The sequence below is a fragment of the Vanessa tameamea genome, chromosome 12 (genome assembly GCF_037043105.1).
Source record: "Vanessa tameamea isolate UH-Manoa-2023 chromosome 12, ilVanTame1 primary haplotype, whole genome shotgun sequence".
NCBI lineage: Eukaryota > Metazoa > Arthropoda > Insecta > Lepidoptera > Nymphalidae > Vanessa > Vanessa tameamea.
In genome coordinates, this window is record NC_087320.1 from 9,950,974 (window position 1) to 9,972,844 (window position 21,871).

The 21,871-nt window shown below is 31.9% G+C and overlaps 1 protein-coding gene across 1 annotated transcript; it reads right to left on the reverse strand.

The window, feature by feature from the left end:
- Positions 1-604: 604 nt before the first annotated feature.
- On the reverse strand, positions 605-18,801 carry LOC113393121 (sodium channel protein Nach-like). The gene is made up of 10 exons (XM_064216493.1): positions 18,668-18,801; positions 18,068-18,262; positions 16,784-16,987; positions 7,437-7,572; positions 6,134-6,238; positions 4,789-4,984; positions 3,852-3,905; positions 3,060-3,138; positions 1,570-1,694; positions 605-755 (listed from the first exon to the last, which is right to left on the reverse strand). The coding sequence occupies exons 1-10, from the start codon at positions 18,727-18,729 to the stop codon at positions 658-660; spliced, it is 1,254 nt and encodes a 417-aa protein (XP_064072563.1). The 5' UTR covers positions 18,730-18,801; the 3' UTR covers positions 605-657.
- Between the last annotated feature and the right edge of the window lie 3,070 nt (positions 18,802-21,871).

The following is a 21,871-nucleotide window of genomic DNA, read 5'->3' on the forward strand; positions in this document are numbered from 1 at the left end:
TCATTGTATATACTAACACCTATTTTGTTTTGTTGTGTTTCGGTTTGAAAGGTGAGTGTGCCATGGTACAAAACATCTTACTTTCCAAGGTGAATTGATTATTTAAGCAATAAAGAATATGTCTTACTCTCCCAGCGTTTATGATTAGTGGGGACCATTTACCATCTCTATATATATTAAAAAATAATTAATAACCATCACTGAAGATTACTTCAGTGATGATAGAATTACGCTGGTATATCTGGTTTATGCAGTAGGTGTTTCTCTGACCTCTATGTATAAGAACTGACGAGTACCCACTCAAACATAACAAAAGAATTCCGAATTTGTAGGTACATCACTTGCATCTTATTCGAACATTGTAGGCTCGAAACGAGAAAAGCACTACTAAGTAAACATCTGCTCGGCAGTAATGTCAAACTTCGTAATGAAGCCTTCATGTGACGAACGAACTTTTGTCATAAGTGTATCCGTCAGTCTACGTTGGAGCAGCATGCTGGAATAATGTTCAATTAAATAAAATATTTTAATTAGATTTTATAAGCATATAATATTTATCGTAAATCATATGACAAAGCGAATTTAGACCTAAACACTGGAGTCCAATGTGCGCAAAATGTCGAGCCAACTTTAACCATAAGAACTCGTGAATAACTTCTAGTTTCTATTCCTTCTGATGCAAAAGAGATAAATCAGCTCGATGACACTCAGAAGGGAGGCGCCAAAAAACACTCCTCCGACCCCTCCAATGTCCACTGTAACAAAAATAGCTCGTTCAAAGCGTCTTTCGTCAAAGAAAAACTTACTTAATCAGGAACGTGTTTTTGTAATAGATTTAAATTTTTTTTTTTTTTAATATTGGACAACATCACATACATTACTCTGATCCCAATGTAAGTAGCTAAAGCACTTGTGTTATGGAAAATCTGAAAAATATGGCGAATAATGAGCGCTTAATATTTAGCCAGGATTACTAAATTTGCCCTTGACAAGTCCCTCAGACACTTTTTTTATTAAAATATTTATATTTTCCATTTCAATAAAAATCTAAATTGAAATAATATTAATTATAACAGTCATTTCGGTTTTCAATTGTAAAGTCCAAAGTCGATTGCTTTTCAAATTGGAATAGGTACTGAATCGTGAAAATACGATAAATGGGTTCTACCGTAAGAAACTCGTCGACTTCAAATTTACTATTAGCCTTATAAATAAATAATTTTAGTTGTTATAAACATTAGTTAACACCTTAAATATACTCTTAAAACTATATTACTTGTACGTACGCCATAAAGAGTTCTGCATTTTATTGCATTGGCCGTTTTCGTTGCTACGACAGAATACTTATTTTTTAATAACATGACGTCAGACATGTCAGAGGAAATGACAAAACGCTTAAATGCCAAAATGGTACTTTTGGAAAATATGATTTAAAGTCAAAGCTCTTTACCTTCTAACGTTCTTTCCTTTTATTTACTGTGCATGAGATTATTATTCATTTGCATTTTGGTTATATGACTACTATTCCATAAGAGAAAAAAGTACATTTTATTATATGTATACACTTACCAACAAGTCCAAGAGTATCCTTAATAGCAAGTCTTCGAACCCTCAGAGTCGGCAGCGAAGCAAATCGCACTCTAGCTCTGGACCCTCGCTTCATCAGCTCTGGTGATAATTTACCGCTCACTCGACTACAGAACAAAGTGTGTTAAGATTTAAGAGTATCATAATTTTCATAGTTTACGTGATAAATATGATACTTAAAATGAGATATGAAATGTATATAATGAAATGTTTTTGTTAAGATTATAAAACAAAAGGCAGACAGAGCGCGTGGAACATTGTTGTGAAGTCACAAAAGCGAATACAAATTGCCAGTAGTGACGCGTCTATCTGTTAATAGGACAAAAGTGCGTTCACTTTAATTATTAATTTTTGACATTGTCACACTTTACAAAATATTTTTTATTATATTACGTAAAATATATTAAAAGGTTCCAATAAACGGTTGTTTGATTTCATTTTACTGTTTATTCTTAATTTTTCGATATAATTATTAAAAAAGAAAAAGTTCGTTACGAGTTTTCAAAGTAACAAGAAAAATTAAATTTCCAGGCAGAGTAATTAAGTTTTACCGGTAGTGGAAGCGCTTTACGTAGTTCTGTAGCATGGATTTTAATCCTTCGATTAACGTTAATACAGATTTGAATTCAGATAAACATCCAATACTTTATTAGTGGTAATTTGTAATATCAATTCATATTTCTAGCTCCGAAATACTACTAAAAATTCCTTGACAGAAAACCCAAGATTTTTTTTTGGCTTTACCAGGGATTCCGACCCCGAATATCGTAGTCAATATTTTTATAATCTGGTCACAAAATCATTGAGAAAATTGTTAACATTAATGAACTTCGATATAATTTTATGCAACCCTGTCCAACGTAATGTTACACGTTTTCTTATTTTAGTATTGTAAACAGAGTACCAATTATTACAGTATGTTATAACCGTAATATGTTCCCGGTTCTCTTCAAATCCAACTTCAAAAATTCCTAACAGAAATGTATTCAGTTGGATTGAAAGTGGGGACTAAATGTGCAAATAATGCAAATTTTTAACGGTACCCGATTCTATTGTGTCGGGAGAACATAAAACGGTTAAACGACAACGATTGGACTGTATAAGTATATTTTTATGTAGGCAGTGTTAATTCAGTAATCTATGTTGCGGATTATAATCCTGTTAATGTACTTTTAGATAGACAATTGTAAGAATTTCTTCTGACACGTGCAACGTGCACGTGTTTTATCATAATGTTCAATAATCTTTGGTAAATCTATTCCGACATCATGGAGCGGATGTATCGAAATAACTTAATTACAACCGAAATAGTTCATAATATCATTATGGACGCTCATGCACCACTAAGTAAGATTTCCTTCAGGTCACTCAAATTTAAACACATAAAAAAGTACTAAAACAGGCTTTGGTTTCCACGACACATTATCAAGTTTTTCATTTATGTTATTAACTAAAATATATAAAATACTTACTTGTAAAATATGTGAACAGCTTTATATTGTGTGTCTTCGCAAGCCATTGGACAATTGCATTCAAATTTCGGGAATTCATCTGAAATTACGTAACACTGTTTGAATTTCACAATGAGGACTTAAAATAACGGCAAGTCAAAATTTAAAATAGCGGCATTGTCTCGTTTGTAATACCGTGTCTCTGGTCGACAAATAAACATTACATCCTGTCACCAGTCATTGTAATAGCACAGGGTTCTCTATTTTACATTACATTTTTTTACATTAACAGTCTGTAAATTTCCCACTGCTGGGCTAAAGCCTCCTCTTCCTTCGAGGAGAAGGTATAGAGCATATGCGGATTGGTGTACATGCAGGTTTCCTCACGATGTTTTCCTTTACCGCCGAGCACGAGCTAAATTATAAGTACAAATTAAGCACATGAAAATTCAGTGGTGCTTGCCTGGGTTTGAACTCGAAATCATCGGTTATGATGCTCGTGTTCTAAGCACTGGGCCATCTCGGCTCTTTCAGGGTTCTGTATATTTAATAATAATATTAAATTATTGCTTTTTGTTGTGCTCCTTGTGCTCATACATAGAAGTCAACAAAAGCTGAACACAGCTCTCAAATTTACCAACAAAACCAGCGCGATAGAATTTAAACGATGACGTAACCCAAGTTTGTGTTGGAAATTAAAATTTTAAAATATAATTATGCCCTAAATTGTACTGTAAAAATGTTACTACGTTATTAAAGAAAAAGTTTCTTTATAAAATGTGTTTTTATTATATGATATTGCAAAACACTTACCTCTATTCTGATATAAGCATGCCAAGCCCTTAATATTGCATGCTGGAATTTTCACTGGAAAAATTTATAACTTATAAATTGTATAAAAAAAAATTTTTTTGCGTAAAATAATTTGATTCTGAAACGCTACATTGCGCAATAGTTAAAAACCTTGAAATTTTGTTCCATCGCATCGAACGAATGTGAACCTATTTTTTATGTCTATCATATCTGACATATTCCCTAATGAGCCCTTACTTATTCTCATTGACGTTAAAAAGGTCAAGTCTTCCAAAGTGTCAAACAAGAAGGTTTTTGCCACAGACTTAACTCTTTACAAATAGTTCTAAGTACTTCAACCTTTCTCTTCTCAATGTATAACAGACCTTAAAATAATTCACGAAAGAACAATGAATTCTATAAATTTTCTTAACTTTTGTTGCGAACAATTGCTTACCAATTCTCGTGTGAAAGGACGTTTCAATTTTTCTATTATAACATTGAAATCTAATTTTTTTCATGAAACGATATAAATGTTATCTAAAATAATATATTATGGAATATCATTTTTTTATCTTACTCAAATGTAACTGTTTGTGTTCGAATTATATTAAACGAATTTAATATGTACATTAAATTTATTTTTATATTTGCAGACAAATTTTACCCGACTTTAAAAACACAATGTTAAAATTGAATTATTCTGTCATAAATTGGGAATTGTTAGAGCAAAAAAATTATTAATCATTCGTTAATTCAAAACTGAACTTAAATATCGTCATGTTACGGTGTTAAATTGGATGTAGGAATACCAAGATAAAGTAATAATAAACAAAAGAGAGAGGTTGCCACTGATGACGAAAACCACAACGTTTCACGTATAATACTTATTACTGTGTGTAACAAACACACACACGCGCACACTTAAATCATCTCATCGGTGCCTTTCGATTCTTACCAATATTAGCAAGGAAATGATGAGTGCAGTTACAAAAGCTATATTGTGCTAATGCTCTGCAGAACAGCAAACATCCACTGTACGTGTACCGCTTGAACGGCCAATCTGGATAAGGTGGGAGGTCATCTTTAAAGAGGCAACCTCTCATCGTTTCAGATAACGACGACACAGATAAGTCATTAACCGTTTGTTCCACCTGAAATTTCATCGCTACATAATACTTACAATCCATAAATGAAGAAGACGAGAGAGTAGATGACTTGAAGTATATCCCACCATGTTGATTAATCGCTAATTGGTGCTGTTATTGATTACTCATTAACAGCACGTAAATGTCCCACTGCTGGGCTAAGGCCTCCTCTCCCTTTGAGCAGAAAGTTTGGAGCATATTCCACCACGCTGCTCCAATGCGGGTTGGTGGAATACACACGTGGCTGAATTTCGTTGAAATTAGACACATGCAAGTTTCCTCACGTTTGTGTGTTTTCCTTTACCGCCGAGCACGAGATGAATTATAAACACAAATTAAGGACATGAAAATTCAGAGGCGGGTTTGAACCCAAAATAATCGGTTAAGATGCACGCGTTCTAACCACTGGGCCATCTCGGCTCTGTATTGGTCACTCGTATGACTAAAAGATATACGATGGATGCAGGTTTCAAAATACTTTTGTTCACAACCAAACAAAATAACATATTTACAGATTAGTAAGAAAACGTAAGTACAAATTAAACATATCAGTCGCTCAATAATTGTATGCTCAGATTTTTTTAACCTGTAATCGTCGATTAAGGTCATAGGTTGGTCTATTAATTGAACGAGTGAATTGATTATGGATCGAGATACGATCCATAATCTTAATGTAAAAGCTGTCCGTCATCATCCATCTCATTTCAACCAAGGGGTTGAAATGAGATGGATGATGACTTTAAGGAAAGTTAAATTTCTAAAAATCCCTTCCTAGCAGATTCTTATGTTATAAAGTAATGCATCAATTTTCAGCTTTCTATACTTAGTAGTTTTACCCTACTAATGTGGCACATGGGTTGCAAGTCATAGGCACCCTGTGATATTCTCCGAACCCCAACGTGTAATTTAAGACGATCGTTTCAGTAGTTAACACGTGATACAAACAAACAAAATCAATTTTGCATTTAAATTATTGGAAAGGATGACGGAACAAAATGATAAAATAAATAAATAAAATTTAAACAAGAAATTTTGTAAAGGTATTTTTGTGTTTACGATAAATTAAAAAGACATAATGTTAATAAAGATGAATTATTTATTGTTAGGTTGGATAAAATTATTTATGTTCGTAATAATGATAAAAAAATATATAACCTTTAAAATAGCCTCGAATTCCGTAACGAGGGGTAAAGAAGCGCTGCGACTCAATATATTCTCCAAAGCGACAGACACAACGTCATCAGGTGCGTGGATTCTCACCTAAAAAAATAAGGCAAATTTGATTTGAACCATAAATGAAAATTCATGTAACGGTGCTCAGAAAAGTCATGAAATAATTTTATTACAATTTTCGAAGCTAGCAACATTATATCATGATTAAGGAGTCACTTGGTGTGAAAATGTTTGAGGAAAAGTTAAAAAAAAATATACGCGTACATTAATTTTATAACATTTTTTTTTCTCTTACAATAGCTTTGAATTTTCATGCTTACTTAGCATCAATGTGTCAAAATAATTTTACCAACACTTTTGGATCACATATATGAATAATCATTTTCATTCATTCTCTAGCTCCAAGATTATAACTAGTCCGGATTGCTCTATTTTGTAAAATAAAAACAGATTCAATATCTGTAGCATTATCCCAGAGTAATATGCCATATGATATAATACTGTGAAAATAACCAATATATACTAGTCGAGCGGTAGCAATATCAGTTAGTTTATATTATACTGTTCCGGCTTGAAAAGTGAGTAAGCCAGTATAGCTAAATCCACAAAGGACATCTTAGTTTCCCCAGGTGGCGTATTTCTCACCACGCCATTATGTATGGGCGGTGATCACTACCCACTTGCCAGTCTACTGATCAATTTTATACAAAAAAAAAACGCTCAATTAAATATATAGATCCATCGGGTCAATCGGGTCCGAAAATTATATCTATTGAGAAAAATCGGAAAAATAGCAATTACGCGTAATTGTTTGAGAATCCTCTCAAGTTCTGTGATAGAAGTGTCTTATATTCAACATACAGGGTGTAATCCAGTGGTTCTTAACTGTTTTACTCCTAATGTAGTGTAAAATTTATTTAACACTTTGGCCATCCATCGCATACACTCAGCATATTAAAATTATTAATTTATTTTAATATATAAAATGTACGTACTCGGCAATGTTATAAGGTATCTTTCGAATCTTGGGCAGAATCAAATTTATTGAATTATTTTGCCAAAAAACCTGAGTAGGCAGCCGGTAAAGTAGATCCTGCGTTTGTTCTCGTAACCGATCACAATTTTTCAAACACATTTGTATTTGTGTGGAATGTAAGGTATTTTATTATGATTGTATATTGTATTTTAGTAAAACCAGATGTCGAGTTTATTATTACAAGTCGAATCAATTTAATCAGGAAGTTTCAAGAGACAGTGTTACGACGAAAATTAATTGAATACTTACCCCAACTAATTCAACAGCTGAGAACGCGAAGTCAATGAGCCCGACTCGTCTGTTAACTGTCAAGATACTAGAGTTGCCGAGCAGAGCAGAATTGAATACGTAGCATATCCCATACTCGGTTTCAATTGGATGTAACCTTTAAACATGGTATTTTAAATAATTATTACAGTTTTTTTTTTTATTTATAATTCTGAATATATTAATATATATTTCCATTTTTGTTTGTAAATATTCATCTATTTATGAATATTCGATGACCTCCGTGGTCGAGTAGTGTTTTCGGGTTCGATTCCCAGCCGAGTCGAGGTAGAAAACGTTCATTAGTTTTCTATGTCGTCCTGGGTCTGGGTGTTTGTGGTACCATCTTTACTTCTGATTTTCAATAACACAAGTGCTTTAGCTACTTACATTGGGATCAGAGTAATGTATGTGATATTGTCCAATATTTATTTATTATTTATACTAGCTGTTACCCGCGGCTTCGCTCGCGTAGAGTATGAATTTATTTACAAATTAACATTAACAATAACATTGGTGTGTATTTCAGCCCTTAGAGTTTCTATCCAGAAACGCTTAAATAAACTTAAATAAACTTAAACTCATTTTTAATCGGTAGCTCAAAAATAAAATTTCGAGCTTCTAACTTCAAAATGACGGACTTCCAGACTAACCTGTATACGAAATGTCAACACATATTTTTCCGTTTAGACATAAAATATCAAGAAACGCTTAAATACGTATCTACTCATTTTTAAACAGTAGCCCAAAAATAAAGTTTCATGTTTCTAACTTAAAAAATACGGACTTCCATACAAACGTTCAACCCCTATTTCCCCCTTTTAAGGGGAAAATTTCCAAAATTCGCTCCTTAGTGGGTGTCATGATATGTTAGTTTATAAGTATACAGACTAAAATATAAGTTTTATGCTTCTAGTCCTGAAAATGAGAATACTTTCAACAACTTACAACCTTTCAACCCCTTTTCAACCCCTTACAGCACTTTATCCAAATAAAAAGTAAGCCTATATAATTTCTCGGGCTCTAAACTATTTGTATACCAAATTTCATTTAAATCGGTCCAGTAGTTTTGACGTGAAAGCGAGACAGACAGACAGAGTTACTTTCGCATATATAATATTATATGGATAGTTTGGAAGTATGGATTACTCGGCTTAATCACGATCATACAAATAAAGAAAATGCCATCTGGATCGACGACGTAATCGTAAATAAAGATACAGAAAGCTATTAAAGTAACCTTGGAATATCAAAGTCAAAGGTTTAATTTGCTTTTTCCCTCTTGTGGTTGGAATACTCGTACATTATACTTAAATTTCTCGATCTGTCACGATCAAAAAATCGTGATAATACTCGTAGCTGATGCCACTATATGGAAAAGTGGAGAATAATACTGTAAGCTATTTAAAAATAAGTAATATGTGTTGTACATAAATATGGTCATGATTTGACTATATTTATTAAAATGTGAGAAAATCAGCAAGGCGGGTAGACAAATAAATTGTAAATGTAAGAAGGGTTACGGCTTTTAAAAGCACTGTGAGAATAGATTAGCTCTCAGTTCGTTTGGGGCTTTAATGGCGAAAGTAATTTAAGGTAAGATTATTGTACTGATTATAATGTTCATTGTATTATTAAGTTAAAATGTATTAATGTTTAAATGTGATTTGTAAAAATAAAAGTACTGTATGATATGTGTTCTGTTTTATTTTAAATATAAAAATAATAGTAAAACGTTAACAAATTCAGAAGCGGGATAACTCTTCACGCTCAAAATAGGTAGAAAGTTTTTTTTGTGTTAGTATGTAACAAATTATGTCCGATTTTTTTTTAAATATGTTGCAGCAAGAATAATGAATGACCCAATGGAACAAATTCGTCAGTCAAGATCTCCAGTGTTAAACATTGCCAAGCGACATCGAAGCAAGGAGGCCTGTGGCAGAGTTGTTTGCACGCCGCCGCGTCGTAGTCGACAAGCAAGAGAAATCGAACCTCGAAGTCGAAGTCGCAGTTGTAGCCGGGGCCGTTGTAGCGGTCATAGAACGCGTAATGTCAGCAGGGAGCGGCATCGTACTTCGAGACCAGCAACACGAAATCGATCTCGCACTCGTGGAGGGTACATGGATACAGCTGATATACACAGTGAGTTAATTTCGAAATTTACTGATATTATTCAGAGTATAAATGGCAGTCACAGTAAAGAGCACTTTGCGAATTCAAATGTTGTCCCAGAGTTCGATCCCTCTCAAAAAAATCAGACAATAAGTAATTGGTTAACTAAGGTTAATGAGTGTGCTATTTTGTATGGATGGAGTGATAGACAGATTATACATTATGCGTTACCTAAGCTAAGTGGTGTAGCAAAAAAATGGTATGAAGGTTTACCTACAGTTTTGTTTACTTGGGCAGAGTGGCAAACGAAACTCTTAAATGCATTTCCATCAGATGAAAATTATGGTCAAATGTTATCGGATATGTTAGAAAAGAAAGCTAAATTTGGAGACTCTTTAGAGGATTACTTTTACGATAAAGTAGCGTTAATAAATCGTTGTGATATTAAAGGGAAAAGAGCTGTAGAATGTGTGTTGCACGGGATAGAGGATAGGTCGATTCGTTTAGGTGCAGAGGCGGCACAATTTGATAATCCAGATAAATTGTTAGCTTATTTACGAAATGTATCAACTAGAAAATTTGACAAAAGTGTGAAAAAAGATAGCAAAGATATTAAAACAAATACTTATAGCAATAAAACTTCAATTAAGTGTTATAATTGTAAAGAAGAAGGCCATCCAGCCTCTAAATGTCAAAAACCCTTAAAAAAATGCATAAAATGTTCAATGTTAGGACACTTGGATAGTGAATGCTTTAGTAATAAAAAAAATGAGCAAAAAAGAAAAGTTCTTTTAATAAACAAAGATTTTCGAAGTAATGAATTAGATAAATATGTACAAGATATATATATAAATAGCATTAGAAAAGTCGGATTTATTGACTTAGGGAGTGATTTAACATTAATACGTGAATCGGACGCAAAAGAAATTTTTAAACAATGGGATAGCACTGATAATAGGCCTATGGTAGGATTCGGTGGCACGGTTATCCACTCGTTGGGATCGGGTATAGCTAATGTTAGTATTCAGGGCGTTAATGCTAAGGTACGTTGTTATATAGTATCAGATTCATTATTAAAGTATTCTTTACTTATAGGCCAAACTTATACGGAGCAACCACATATTAATATTTTAAAGACAAACGATAAACTAATTATTATCAGCAATTATGATGATTGCAATAAAAATAAAATAAAGGTAGAATTAAAAGTTGCTTCTAACGTTACAATTAAACAAACAGAAATGGTTGAAGTCATGAGTGACCCAAATGTACACGGATCAATTTATGTAAAAAGTAGTTACCGGGGACGCCCAAATAACGAGTATGTAATTCAGGAAGGTATTTTTAAAATTGAAAATGGTCATGGTTTTGTTTTAGTTACACCCGTAGTGTCCACACCAATCCAATTTATAAAAGGAGAACTTATAGCCAGAGTAGAATTAGTATTAGAGTCTTTTGGGTTAATTGAAATAAATAGAATTGAAACAAATTCAACATTAATGCCATTTAATTTAGATCAAATAAATGTTGGAGAAATCCCTTATAATTATAAATTGAAACTTTTGGAATTAATAAATTCGTATCGTGATTGTTTTGCGAATAATTTGAGCGAATTAGGCTGTACCTCGATAGAAAAGATGTCTATTGATCTGAAAGATGATCAGCCAGTTATTTACAGACCGTATAGATTGTCTCACAGTGAACGTCACGAAGTACAAAATATGATAGAGGACTTAAGTGGAAATGGTATAATACGTGAATCAAATTCTCCGTATGCCAGTCCAATCATAATTGTGCGAAAAAAAACCGGTGATAAGCGACTCTGTATCGATTTCCGTGCGTTAAATAGAAAAACCATTAAGCAACATTACCCCTTACCCTCTATGGAAGATCAAATGCATAGACTTTCGGGATATCAATACTATTCAACGCTCGATTTAGCTAGTGGTTATTACCAGATAGAGTTAACGGAAGAATCAAAACCTAAAACTGCTTTCGTAACTCCAGACGGCCAGTGGGAATTTAATAGAATGCCTTTTGGTTTAGCTAATGCACCAGCCGTCTTTCAAAGGACTGTTCATAAAGCTTTAGGAACACATAGGTTCAATACTGCTGTAGTGTACATGGACGATATTTTAATACCATCTGTAACTATCGATGAAGGCTTAGAGAAATTAAAAATTATATTTCAAAAATTTAAAGATGCAAACTTGACATTAAAATTATCAAAATGTTTGTTCTTCACTACTTCTATTGATTATTTAGGATTTCAAATAACATCTGAAGGTATTAGGCCAGGGAAAAATAAAATCGAGGCCGTTCAAAAGTTTCCTACACCAAAAACTGTTCATTGTGTTAGGCAATTTTTAGGATTAGCAAGTTTTTTTAGAAAATTTGTTAAAAATTTTGCATCCTTAGCTAAACCACTTACAGGTTTGCTTAAAAAGAATTCTATATGGACTTGGGATAAAGAACAACAACAAGCATTTGACGAATTAAAAAACATTTTAGTAACACGACCAATACTTGCCTTGTATGACCCATCCCTCGATACAGAGTTGCACACCGATGCTAGCAAGCGAGGAATAGGTGCGATACTATTTCAAATGCAAAAAACCAATGAACTTAAGCCTGTAGCATATTTTAGTCGTCAGACTTCTCCAGAAGAACAACATTTCTCATCCTACGAATTAGAGACATTAGCAGTTGTGTCTGCTCTAGTTAGATTACGGTCATATCTCTTAGGAATCCATTTTACTATCGTTACAGACTGCAATTCTTTACGTGCTACTTTTCTAAAAAGAGATATAATTTCAAGGGTTGCCCGTTGGTGGTCTCTTATTCAAGAATTTGATTGCACTTTCGTTTATAAATCTGGCTTAAAAATGTGTCACGTCGATGCACTAAGCAGAAACCCTGTACCAAACATAAATAATGAAATAAATATGAACTTACCTTCTATTAATAAAATTGATGACAATTGGTTAAAGACTGTTCAATCATGTGATAGCGAAATTGAACGTATTAAAAGTATACTACTCGACTCAAAAAGTAACGATATAATAAATATTAAAAAGAATTACTGTCTTAAAAATAATAGTGTATTCAAAGTCACTGACGAAGGTCTTAAATGGTTAGTTCCTAAAAGTGTTCGGTGGCAAATTTTAAAAACAAATCATGACGATATTGGACATTTTTCGTATGAGAAAACTTTTTCAAAAATAAAAAATAATTATTGGTTTCCGAAAATGAGAAAATTTATTAAAAAATATGTACAATCATGTTTGCAATGTGCACATAGTAAAGTACCGTCGGGAAAAAAATCTGGGTATCTTCATCCAATACCAAAAGTGTCTAAGCCATTTCACACAGTTCATGCTGACCATTTAGGCCCTTTTAATGTTAGTAAGAATAAAAATAAATACATTTTACTAATCATTGACGCGTATAGCAAATATATATCTCTAAAACCTGTTAAAAACACAAAAGCAAAAACTACTATTAGTGTCTTTAAGGAGTTCTTTAGAACGTTTGGTGTTCCTCAAAGATTGATAACTGATAGATATTCAAGTTTCACGGGAAAAAAGGTAAAACAATTCTTGACAGAATTGGGCATTCAACATATTATGAATGCAGTATCTACGCCACGTGCCAACGGGCAAGTGGAAAGATACAATCGTACCGTACTTGACGCTTTAACTGCTATGAATCATGGACATGATGAAACATTATGGGATAGTAAAATTTTAGACGTACAGTGGGGTCTTAATAAAACGGTTAATAAAAGTATAGGTTATTCTCCAGCAGAAGTATTGTTTGGTGTAAAATTAACAGGGATGTCAGATAGTAAATTAACGTCGGTTTTGGATAATGATAGGAATAAAGATAATACAAATTTAATAAAAATTAGGTCGGAAGTAGACAAACGTATAATTAACAATCAGGAAAAACAAAAGCAGTTATTTGACAAATCAAGATCTAAGCCACGAAAATTTAACGTAGGTGAACTAGTAAGAATTGAAAAATCTGTTACTTGTCCCGGAAAAAGTAAAAAATTAATACCAAAGTGTTCTGGTCCTTACAGAATATTGAAAGTTTTTCCAAATGATAGGTATTTAATAGGTGATACTCCAATTACTAAACGAAAGGGTAAAGCAGTTTATGAAGGTATATATCCAGTAGAACGTATATATCCATGGCTAAGTTTTAAAAGTGCTAACGATGATGATATAAAAAGTAGTAGTGATAGTGATAGTAGTTATAATAGTAATGAGAAGTAAGAGTATTTAGATTATTTATATTTGTACTCTGAATAATACACAACAAATGAATATTATATTTCACGGTATATGAAATATGATAAATATATAATTTGAAAGGATATAATATACGAAGGGATATGATGAAATGACTTGATATAATATAACATGATATGACACGACGTGATGACATGACGCCATACGACATGACATGACACGACATATGACACGATATGATACGATATGATATGGATATGATATGGATATGATATGGATATGATATGGATATGATTTGGATATGATACGGATATGATATGGATATGATATGATACGGATATGATACGGATATGATACGATATGATACGATATGATATGATATGTGATGTGAAGCGATAAGATATATGAGGAGTTATATGATATAGATGTAAAATACAATTTATGATTTAAAATGATGTAATGTAACATGATATGTGATATCAGATGTATTTGATATATGTATATATTAATTTATGAGATGTGATTTGGTTAGTATACTATAAACTTGAACGTTTAAATAATATGAATAACAATATTATATATATATATTTAAATTGTACTTAATTGATTTCATTAATTAGATTCTAATTTTCGAACTATGTTCACAGTATTTTTTTTTTTAATTAAGATAACTAAAAGGAATTAAATATGTAAAAAAAAAAAATATATATATTATTTGATAATTTTGCTCACGAGGACGTGAGAAGTTTGTCAGGATGGACGAGTTGTAAGCTATTTAAAAATAAGTAATATGTGTTGTACATAAATATGGTCATGATTTGACTATATTTATTAAAATGTGAGAAAATCAGCAAGGCGGGTAGACAAATAAATTGTAAATGTAAGAAGGGTTACGGCTTTTAAAAGCACTGTGAGAATAGATTAGCTCTCAGTTCGTTTGGGGCTTTAATGGCGAAAGTAATTTAAGGTAAGATTATTGTACTGATTATAATGTTCATTGTATTATTAAGTTAAAATGTATTAATGTTTAAATGTGATTTGTAAAAATAAAAGTACTGTATGATATGTGTTCTGTTTTATTTTAAATATAAAAATAATAGTAAAACGTTAACAATACGTACCTATCCATAGGGAAAGGTACTTATCGAATGTATAATAATAGTGTACTTTTATTTATGTATAATAGTTATACATAAATAAAAGTATGTACTTTTATTTATGTATAATAGTTAAACATAAATAAAAGTATACTATTATTACGATTTCGGTTAAAACTCAATGTAATTCAAACTCATAAAGATAATAAAGATTACTTGATGATAGGATTACTAAATGGTGTATAGAAATAATGGATGTTACAGTCATCAGGTATTCTGCCGCCAAACATCAGTACTTAGTATTGTTGTGTTCCGGTCTGAAGGATGAGTGAGATAGTGTTATACTTGCTCACTCACCCTTCAAACCTACATGCTCAAGGAGTTTTACATCTTAGCTCCAAGGGTTGGTGCATTACCTACGTGAGGAATGGTTAATATTTCTTACAGCGTTAATGCCTTTTTTTCCGTTGGTGACCACTTACCATCAGGTGGCTCATTTTCCCTTCCTAATCGTCCCGTCCTTTTAGATTATAAAACAAAAGCGCATGAAGCACATGCAGCGCGCGGCTCATGATAGTAAAACAAAAAAGCGAATACCAAATCAAAAGCAAATACAAATTCCAAGCAGTGCGAAATGACGCGTCTTATTGTAAATACGACAAGAGTCGTATCACTTTCATAATTATTTTTTAATTTTGTATTCGTTTTTGTGGCTTCACTATTTTATTCCGCGTGTTCCATCTGACTTCTGCTTTTATAATCTTAGGAGAGTTAATAGTAGTAGTCTTGATGAAAGTTTATGAACTTCAAAAAAAATATTAATAAATTTTGTTGCGATTTTCAAAATACTAAAAAACCAATCAAAAAATTATATCTTCACGCATACGTCTTAGTTGCTCTACAAAAGATTCTATAAAAGAAAAATCTCTATTGTGAGATTAATTACAGATAAGATCCTGAGATTACGCGGCACTTGTTGACTCAATGGAATTATGCCATTTATATATAATTATCTCAACGTCCGAAGACTTTATTCAGCTTTGTAATGAGCGCTGTATAATAATTAAACGATACTTATATTACGTATTTCATTTACACATAGTTATATACAATGAACGTTATAATACTAGTGGAGCTTCAGAATCCATAGTATGTTAATTGTCTCAAATAACAATAAACACATCTACAAATGTATGACCGGTTACGTTTTCTTTCTTAAATTTGATGAACTGATCTATACTAATATTATTAATGCGAAAATAATATCTACTTTCTGTCTTTCTGTCTTTTATTCCCAAACCATTGAACCGAATTTAATGAAAGTTGATATTACGCAATCTAGAAACCCAAGGAAGGAAGGAAGAAAAACATGAGACATTTTTTGATACCTAAAACCTAAATCCTTGAAATGCGAGCGAAGTCGCAGGCGACTATTAGATAGATATAATTTTAAATTTCATTAAAATAATCGATATAATATTCTATATTTAAATTTTAAAAATGCTTTCAATTTATAGACGCTCATTAATGCCGTTTTTTTATATTATTATGTGGCGTATGCAAAGGCGCTCATTGCACCCCCAGTTGTTCAATGGTACAATGAAAACCTACCCTTACCGATGAAAGCCCCGCTTGTAATTTGTCGCTCTTGTAATTTTTGTTGCGCGTATTATTTAATTTAATAAATATATAATTGTAATTTATATATTTATTAAATTGTAGTATTCGTTTGAAAGGTATTCCTAAAAAGCCACATTATCAAATTAATGATTTAATTATGAAATAATGTTCAATGACATGTGTGCGTGCATTGTATACATGTGTGCAAGCAAGAATATTAGAGTTATAACATGGATGTACTTACTCGTCGCAACATTTAAAATATCTCCCGCCCCACCAGCAATCTGTCAAAAGTTCAGAGCACCGATGCCTTATCTTCTCGATGGCGTCCTCGAAATTCTCAACGCATGTCTTATTGATCTTACAGACGTTACAAGTTCTACAGTACTTGACGTTCCAGAACGCGACTTCTTTGAAGAATGAAGCTAGATTTGATGACAATTTATACCTATTTAATAAAAATATTTTCGTCATTTTTAATAGTACTTCGAAGATTCATAAAACAAATAATAGAACTGAACAAAAAAAAAAGTAAAATATCACGTTAGCAAAAAGCGATAACAGTATCTCATCTCCGTTCAATAATTTCATCCTCCATCTCATTCATTTTCCATCAGATTACTGAACCGAAATCCAATCCATTAAAAATTAAAAATAAGTTTGGAATAACTTCACAGTATATGTAGTCAAATATACAGAGGTTAATAATTGACAAAAACTGATAATACACAGAGAGATAAGGCACATTTGTATTTCCGGAAAAATCCCAGTATTTCCGTCAAGTCATTTGATGCGACTTGATAAATTTAATTGGAATAAGCGATAAAGTCAAGCATTTTTCAATCTTGCATTTCCTTAACGATGCACATGTAAAAATTTAAAAAATGGATCAATATAACTATATTATTAAAGAATTTATTAATTAATATTAAATACATATTTTTACTGATTTCCTTCTTCTTCTTTAATAATCTAATATTATATACAGTATATAAGAAAAAGACAAAATAAAATATACAAAAAAAAGTTATCTAATAATGAAAATTATCAGACCAGTAGGTCTGACAATTTTCATCCAGCTCTTACAAAACTTACGTATGACATACTTGTCTATTGCATACTCTGAAACCTTTACGTGCACCCTTTAGTGTATGTGAGCCAGAGCAAAGAAATAAACAGTTAAAAACTTCAGTTCTTCAGTTCAGTTCATATTTGTGTTTCGGTTTAAAAATGTGTGAACCAGTATCGCAAGCAATTCACATTCAACAACGGCAAGGATCATAACTTCTTACTTCCCAAGGTTGGTGACGCATTGGCGACAATGTCTATTATTTCTTACAGCGGTGGTGACCACTTACCATCAGGAAACGCATTTGCCACCAACATAAAAAATAAAATAACAATAATAATAATTCAACAAACAAAAAAGAAGTTGTATTTAACTGGTCTGTATAAACACGATTGAATTCTCGTACATACTTATTCCTTATTCAACAATGTAATTAATTATATCGTATGAAAAACTTACTGAGTTAAATACGCCTTAACTCGTCCATTATCGCTCTGCTCGCAAACTGTTACCGCTGGGAAGGGAGTGTTCCAATCTAGGTAATTCGTTTCAACGGAATAAGAAGCGACGCCTGTTGAGAAAAGTTTGAGCGCAGATTGCAAAATAATGCTCGCGCCAAAACAGCTTGACGTTAGCACTACAAGCCAAAATAACCTAAAAGTATTTATTGCATTATATAAATTAAATGTATAATTATAAGTAAATAATGAGTCAAAATAGATTTCTTTACGAATATATAAACTTTTATAATAACTGCCGAGGCTAAATGCAGCGGTAGTTAGAACACGTGATTCTTAACCGGTGATTGTGGGCTGTAACGATTCAAATTAAAAGGCTTTCGAGAGAAATATAAACTAACGCAAACGCACGAGCACTCCTAATTAAAATCTAATCCCAATATTAAAATATTGTAAAAATATATATTTCAGCATAAAATTTAATTTAATTAAGCTCATCATCATTATCTTTGAATGTGTGTCCGCCTACGTCGCACACATTGAAAGATAATAAATATGTAAGAACCAAAAACATTGAACATAGTAATTGAACCAGATTTACCTCTTAAAGTGATGAATATGAGATGTGGAAAACAGGTTGTTGATTCCATGTAAATTGCTCATATCTCCAAAATATTCGATCTTACGTTTTACATTTAAGAAAATTGAGCGGCATACGGTTTTATTGCTTTTAATCATTTTTCATTGAAGCTTATTCTTTTATTAATATATCTGTGATTTATAAATAGGCTAGCTCGATAAGTAATTCGAAAATAGTTTTTTTGGGTAAATTGAATATATATACTACAGAAGTTTATGTTGGATGTGATTCTAATAAATACTTAAACTTTCCTATTCGTTTATTTATTCAATTATATTTTAATATTGCTATTATGTACAAATAGTTTGTGACAGTTTTATAAAAATAAATAAATATTTTTTTAAAAAAGAAGACTAACAAATTTATTAATTAAAATACATACTAATGTATTCGCTTCACTTTTACTTAAATATTATGACATTCATTTGACCGAAACACGTAAAATTTATATTATTTATAGAGTATCTCAAATTAGTTGTCTATGGTTATTAAGTAGGATATACTTTTTAATCAATACAATATTTAGCTTTGAATGTTCAAATTATATATATAATTATATGTCACCGGCTCTCACAGCACGTTCGGTAACTAATAAGACTACTTAGTTGCAGTGTTGAATGTTCCAGTAATTACTTCGTGGTGTATAAATGACATTGTTAATGGAATGTTTTGACATACAATATTATGCTACAACTGTCACTTCTTTAACATTTAACGCTAGTAACTTTTATACTAATTTTTAAATTGAAACTTTTTGGACACAATTAAGACCGTATTCGAAACTATAAAGTTTCATATAAAAATTAAATTAAATTCGAGTCAATGAGCAGAAGCTTTGCTTTTCTTAAGTATACTGAATTGCGTGTTTTTTTTTGATAATTGGCATATTGGCGGTGTAAGGAGAGTTTAATTAAAAAAATTGGTTTAGAATAAATCTATTCTATTATGAATGAATACCTGTTCAATTAACAGTGATGTTATGTAAGAACTCACTTCGATCGACATTCGTTGCAATAATAAAAGAGACAAAACCCGGCTTGGGTTATTAAAAAGTTAGGTTTTTCTGTCGAGAAAATCACAGTAGCCCGGAGTCTGAAAATTGCTATCGGGTCTACCAATTTTCGACGGTCTTTGAAAGCAATTATAGCATGGTCCTGTGCACTCTTCTCCTCCGTATCAGATGTTTTGTCATCTAAATATGAGAGTATGGGAATAGAGAGTGTAGTTTACTTGGTGTTAGGGTTTTGTGCAAGCTCGTCTGGGTAGGTACCACCCACTCATCAGATATTCTACCGCCAAACAACAGTACTTAGTATTGTTGTGTTCCGGTTTAAGGGTGAGTGAGATTCAAACACAGGAGTCAATGTAAATTCAGGCACAAAGGATTTAACATCTTAGTTCCCAATCTTGGTGGCGCATTGGAGATGTAAGAAATAGTTAATACTTCTTACAGCGCCATTGTCTATGGGCGGTGGTGACCACTTACCATCAGGTGGCCCATAAGCTCGTCTGCCAACCTATACTATATAAAAATAGAAGTTGTGTCTGCGTACACACTTGCTAAATACATGTCCCATGCAATTGATTAATATCTTTTAAGACAGCAGGAGCTAAAATCGCTAAGACAGACATCATCACTGTATGTCACATATCGCTTTCTGATAATACACGATCGTATACTTCGATGAGTTTCGAATGTTTTCTTACAGAATGGCTCTACTGTTCTCGGATCTCAATTACGTATGTTTCAAAACACGAACGATACAAACATTGAATGGACAAAGACACAAACTTACTTTAACATTAATTTTATTAGTACAGCGATAGTGAATATATACTTACTCGTACAACAAGATTTGTCAATATTGAAACGTTCGTGCAAAACATTTAATGCATTATGCATGTAAATAAAAACTATTTAATTTATTAACAAGGTATAATGTCTTTAGGGTGGTAATGAATCATATTTAACAATATTAATTATTTTATTTGTAACGTAGTCGTAAGTAAATTACTTAGTAAAAATATCAATGTCGGAACACGCTCTGAAGCATACCACCATCCAACAATAAGGTGTCCTAAAATAAAACCATTATCAGAATGTCTATGTATTGCAACGGTTTATGGTCTCGTCGGGTTATTTTCGATAGTATTAGCAAATTTAAAAGTTCAATACGTCATAAGTCGTAGGTGCAATTGTGTTTATATTTTCACTGTTAACTTTATTTATTAGCTGTAGCTCAACTTATAGTTAGTTGTGTTATATTATGACAATGCTGTACATTTTATCGGAAAACAGTTTAAATCTAACGTATTGTACAAAGTTTTATAAATATGATTTGATTCAGCTTTCTGTTACTGTGCCAATAAAATAACATAAAAATAAATAGCAATAGAAGCGTATAATAAAGGATCTTTACGAGACTATACTGAAATCTAAAGAAAAATCTATTTTTGAGCTACTTTTATCAAATACACATTACCCTTATTATTAGTCAAAACTCCAATCAAAATCAAAATATACTTTATTAATCTTTCTTTCTTTTTAAATACCCAAACTAACCGATTTAGATTATTTTAGCTTTCCCCAGAAACAGTATGCGTGTGTATGTGTGTGTACAGTGGAGATTAGGAACTTACCACAGTACACCCAAAAAAACTTCAAAAAATGTTTTCCAACAATATTTTTTAAATCTTATTACAAGCCACCCATCCCTGCTTCTTTTTGTTAGTAAAGAAAACGTTATGATATAAATATAATTTTTAACCCATAGCACTCAGGAATAACGTAGCTTTAAACCAGTAAAAAAAATTGGAAATGATTGCCAAGCACTTACATACAAACTAATTTTACTTATTTTTATTGTTAATATAGAGTGTTTACGTAATACATTTTAATATAGGTATTTTGTTATGATCACATGTTAAAATCACTTACTACATTTAAATAGTCATAATCACAACTAAGATAACATCATATCATTTATCATTAAAATTTTAGATATATTTTATCTTAACAATTGTTGATACGAAATACGAGTACTTAGTTTATTTCGGAATGATATGTAACAGTACCGCAACCATAGCAACTAGATTATATCAAATCTGTATTAATAATATCGTGCAGATCTACGATAGAACCGATCGAAACGTATCCACAGTTAT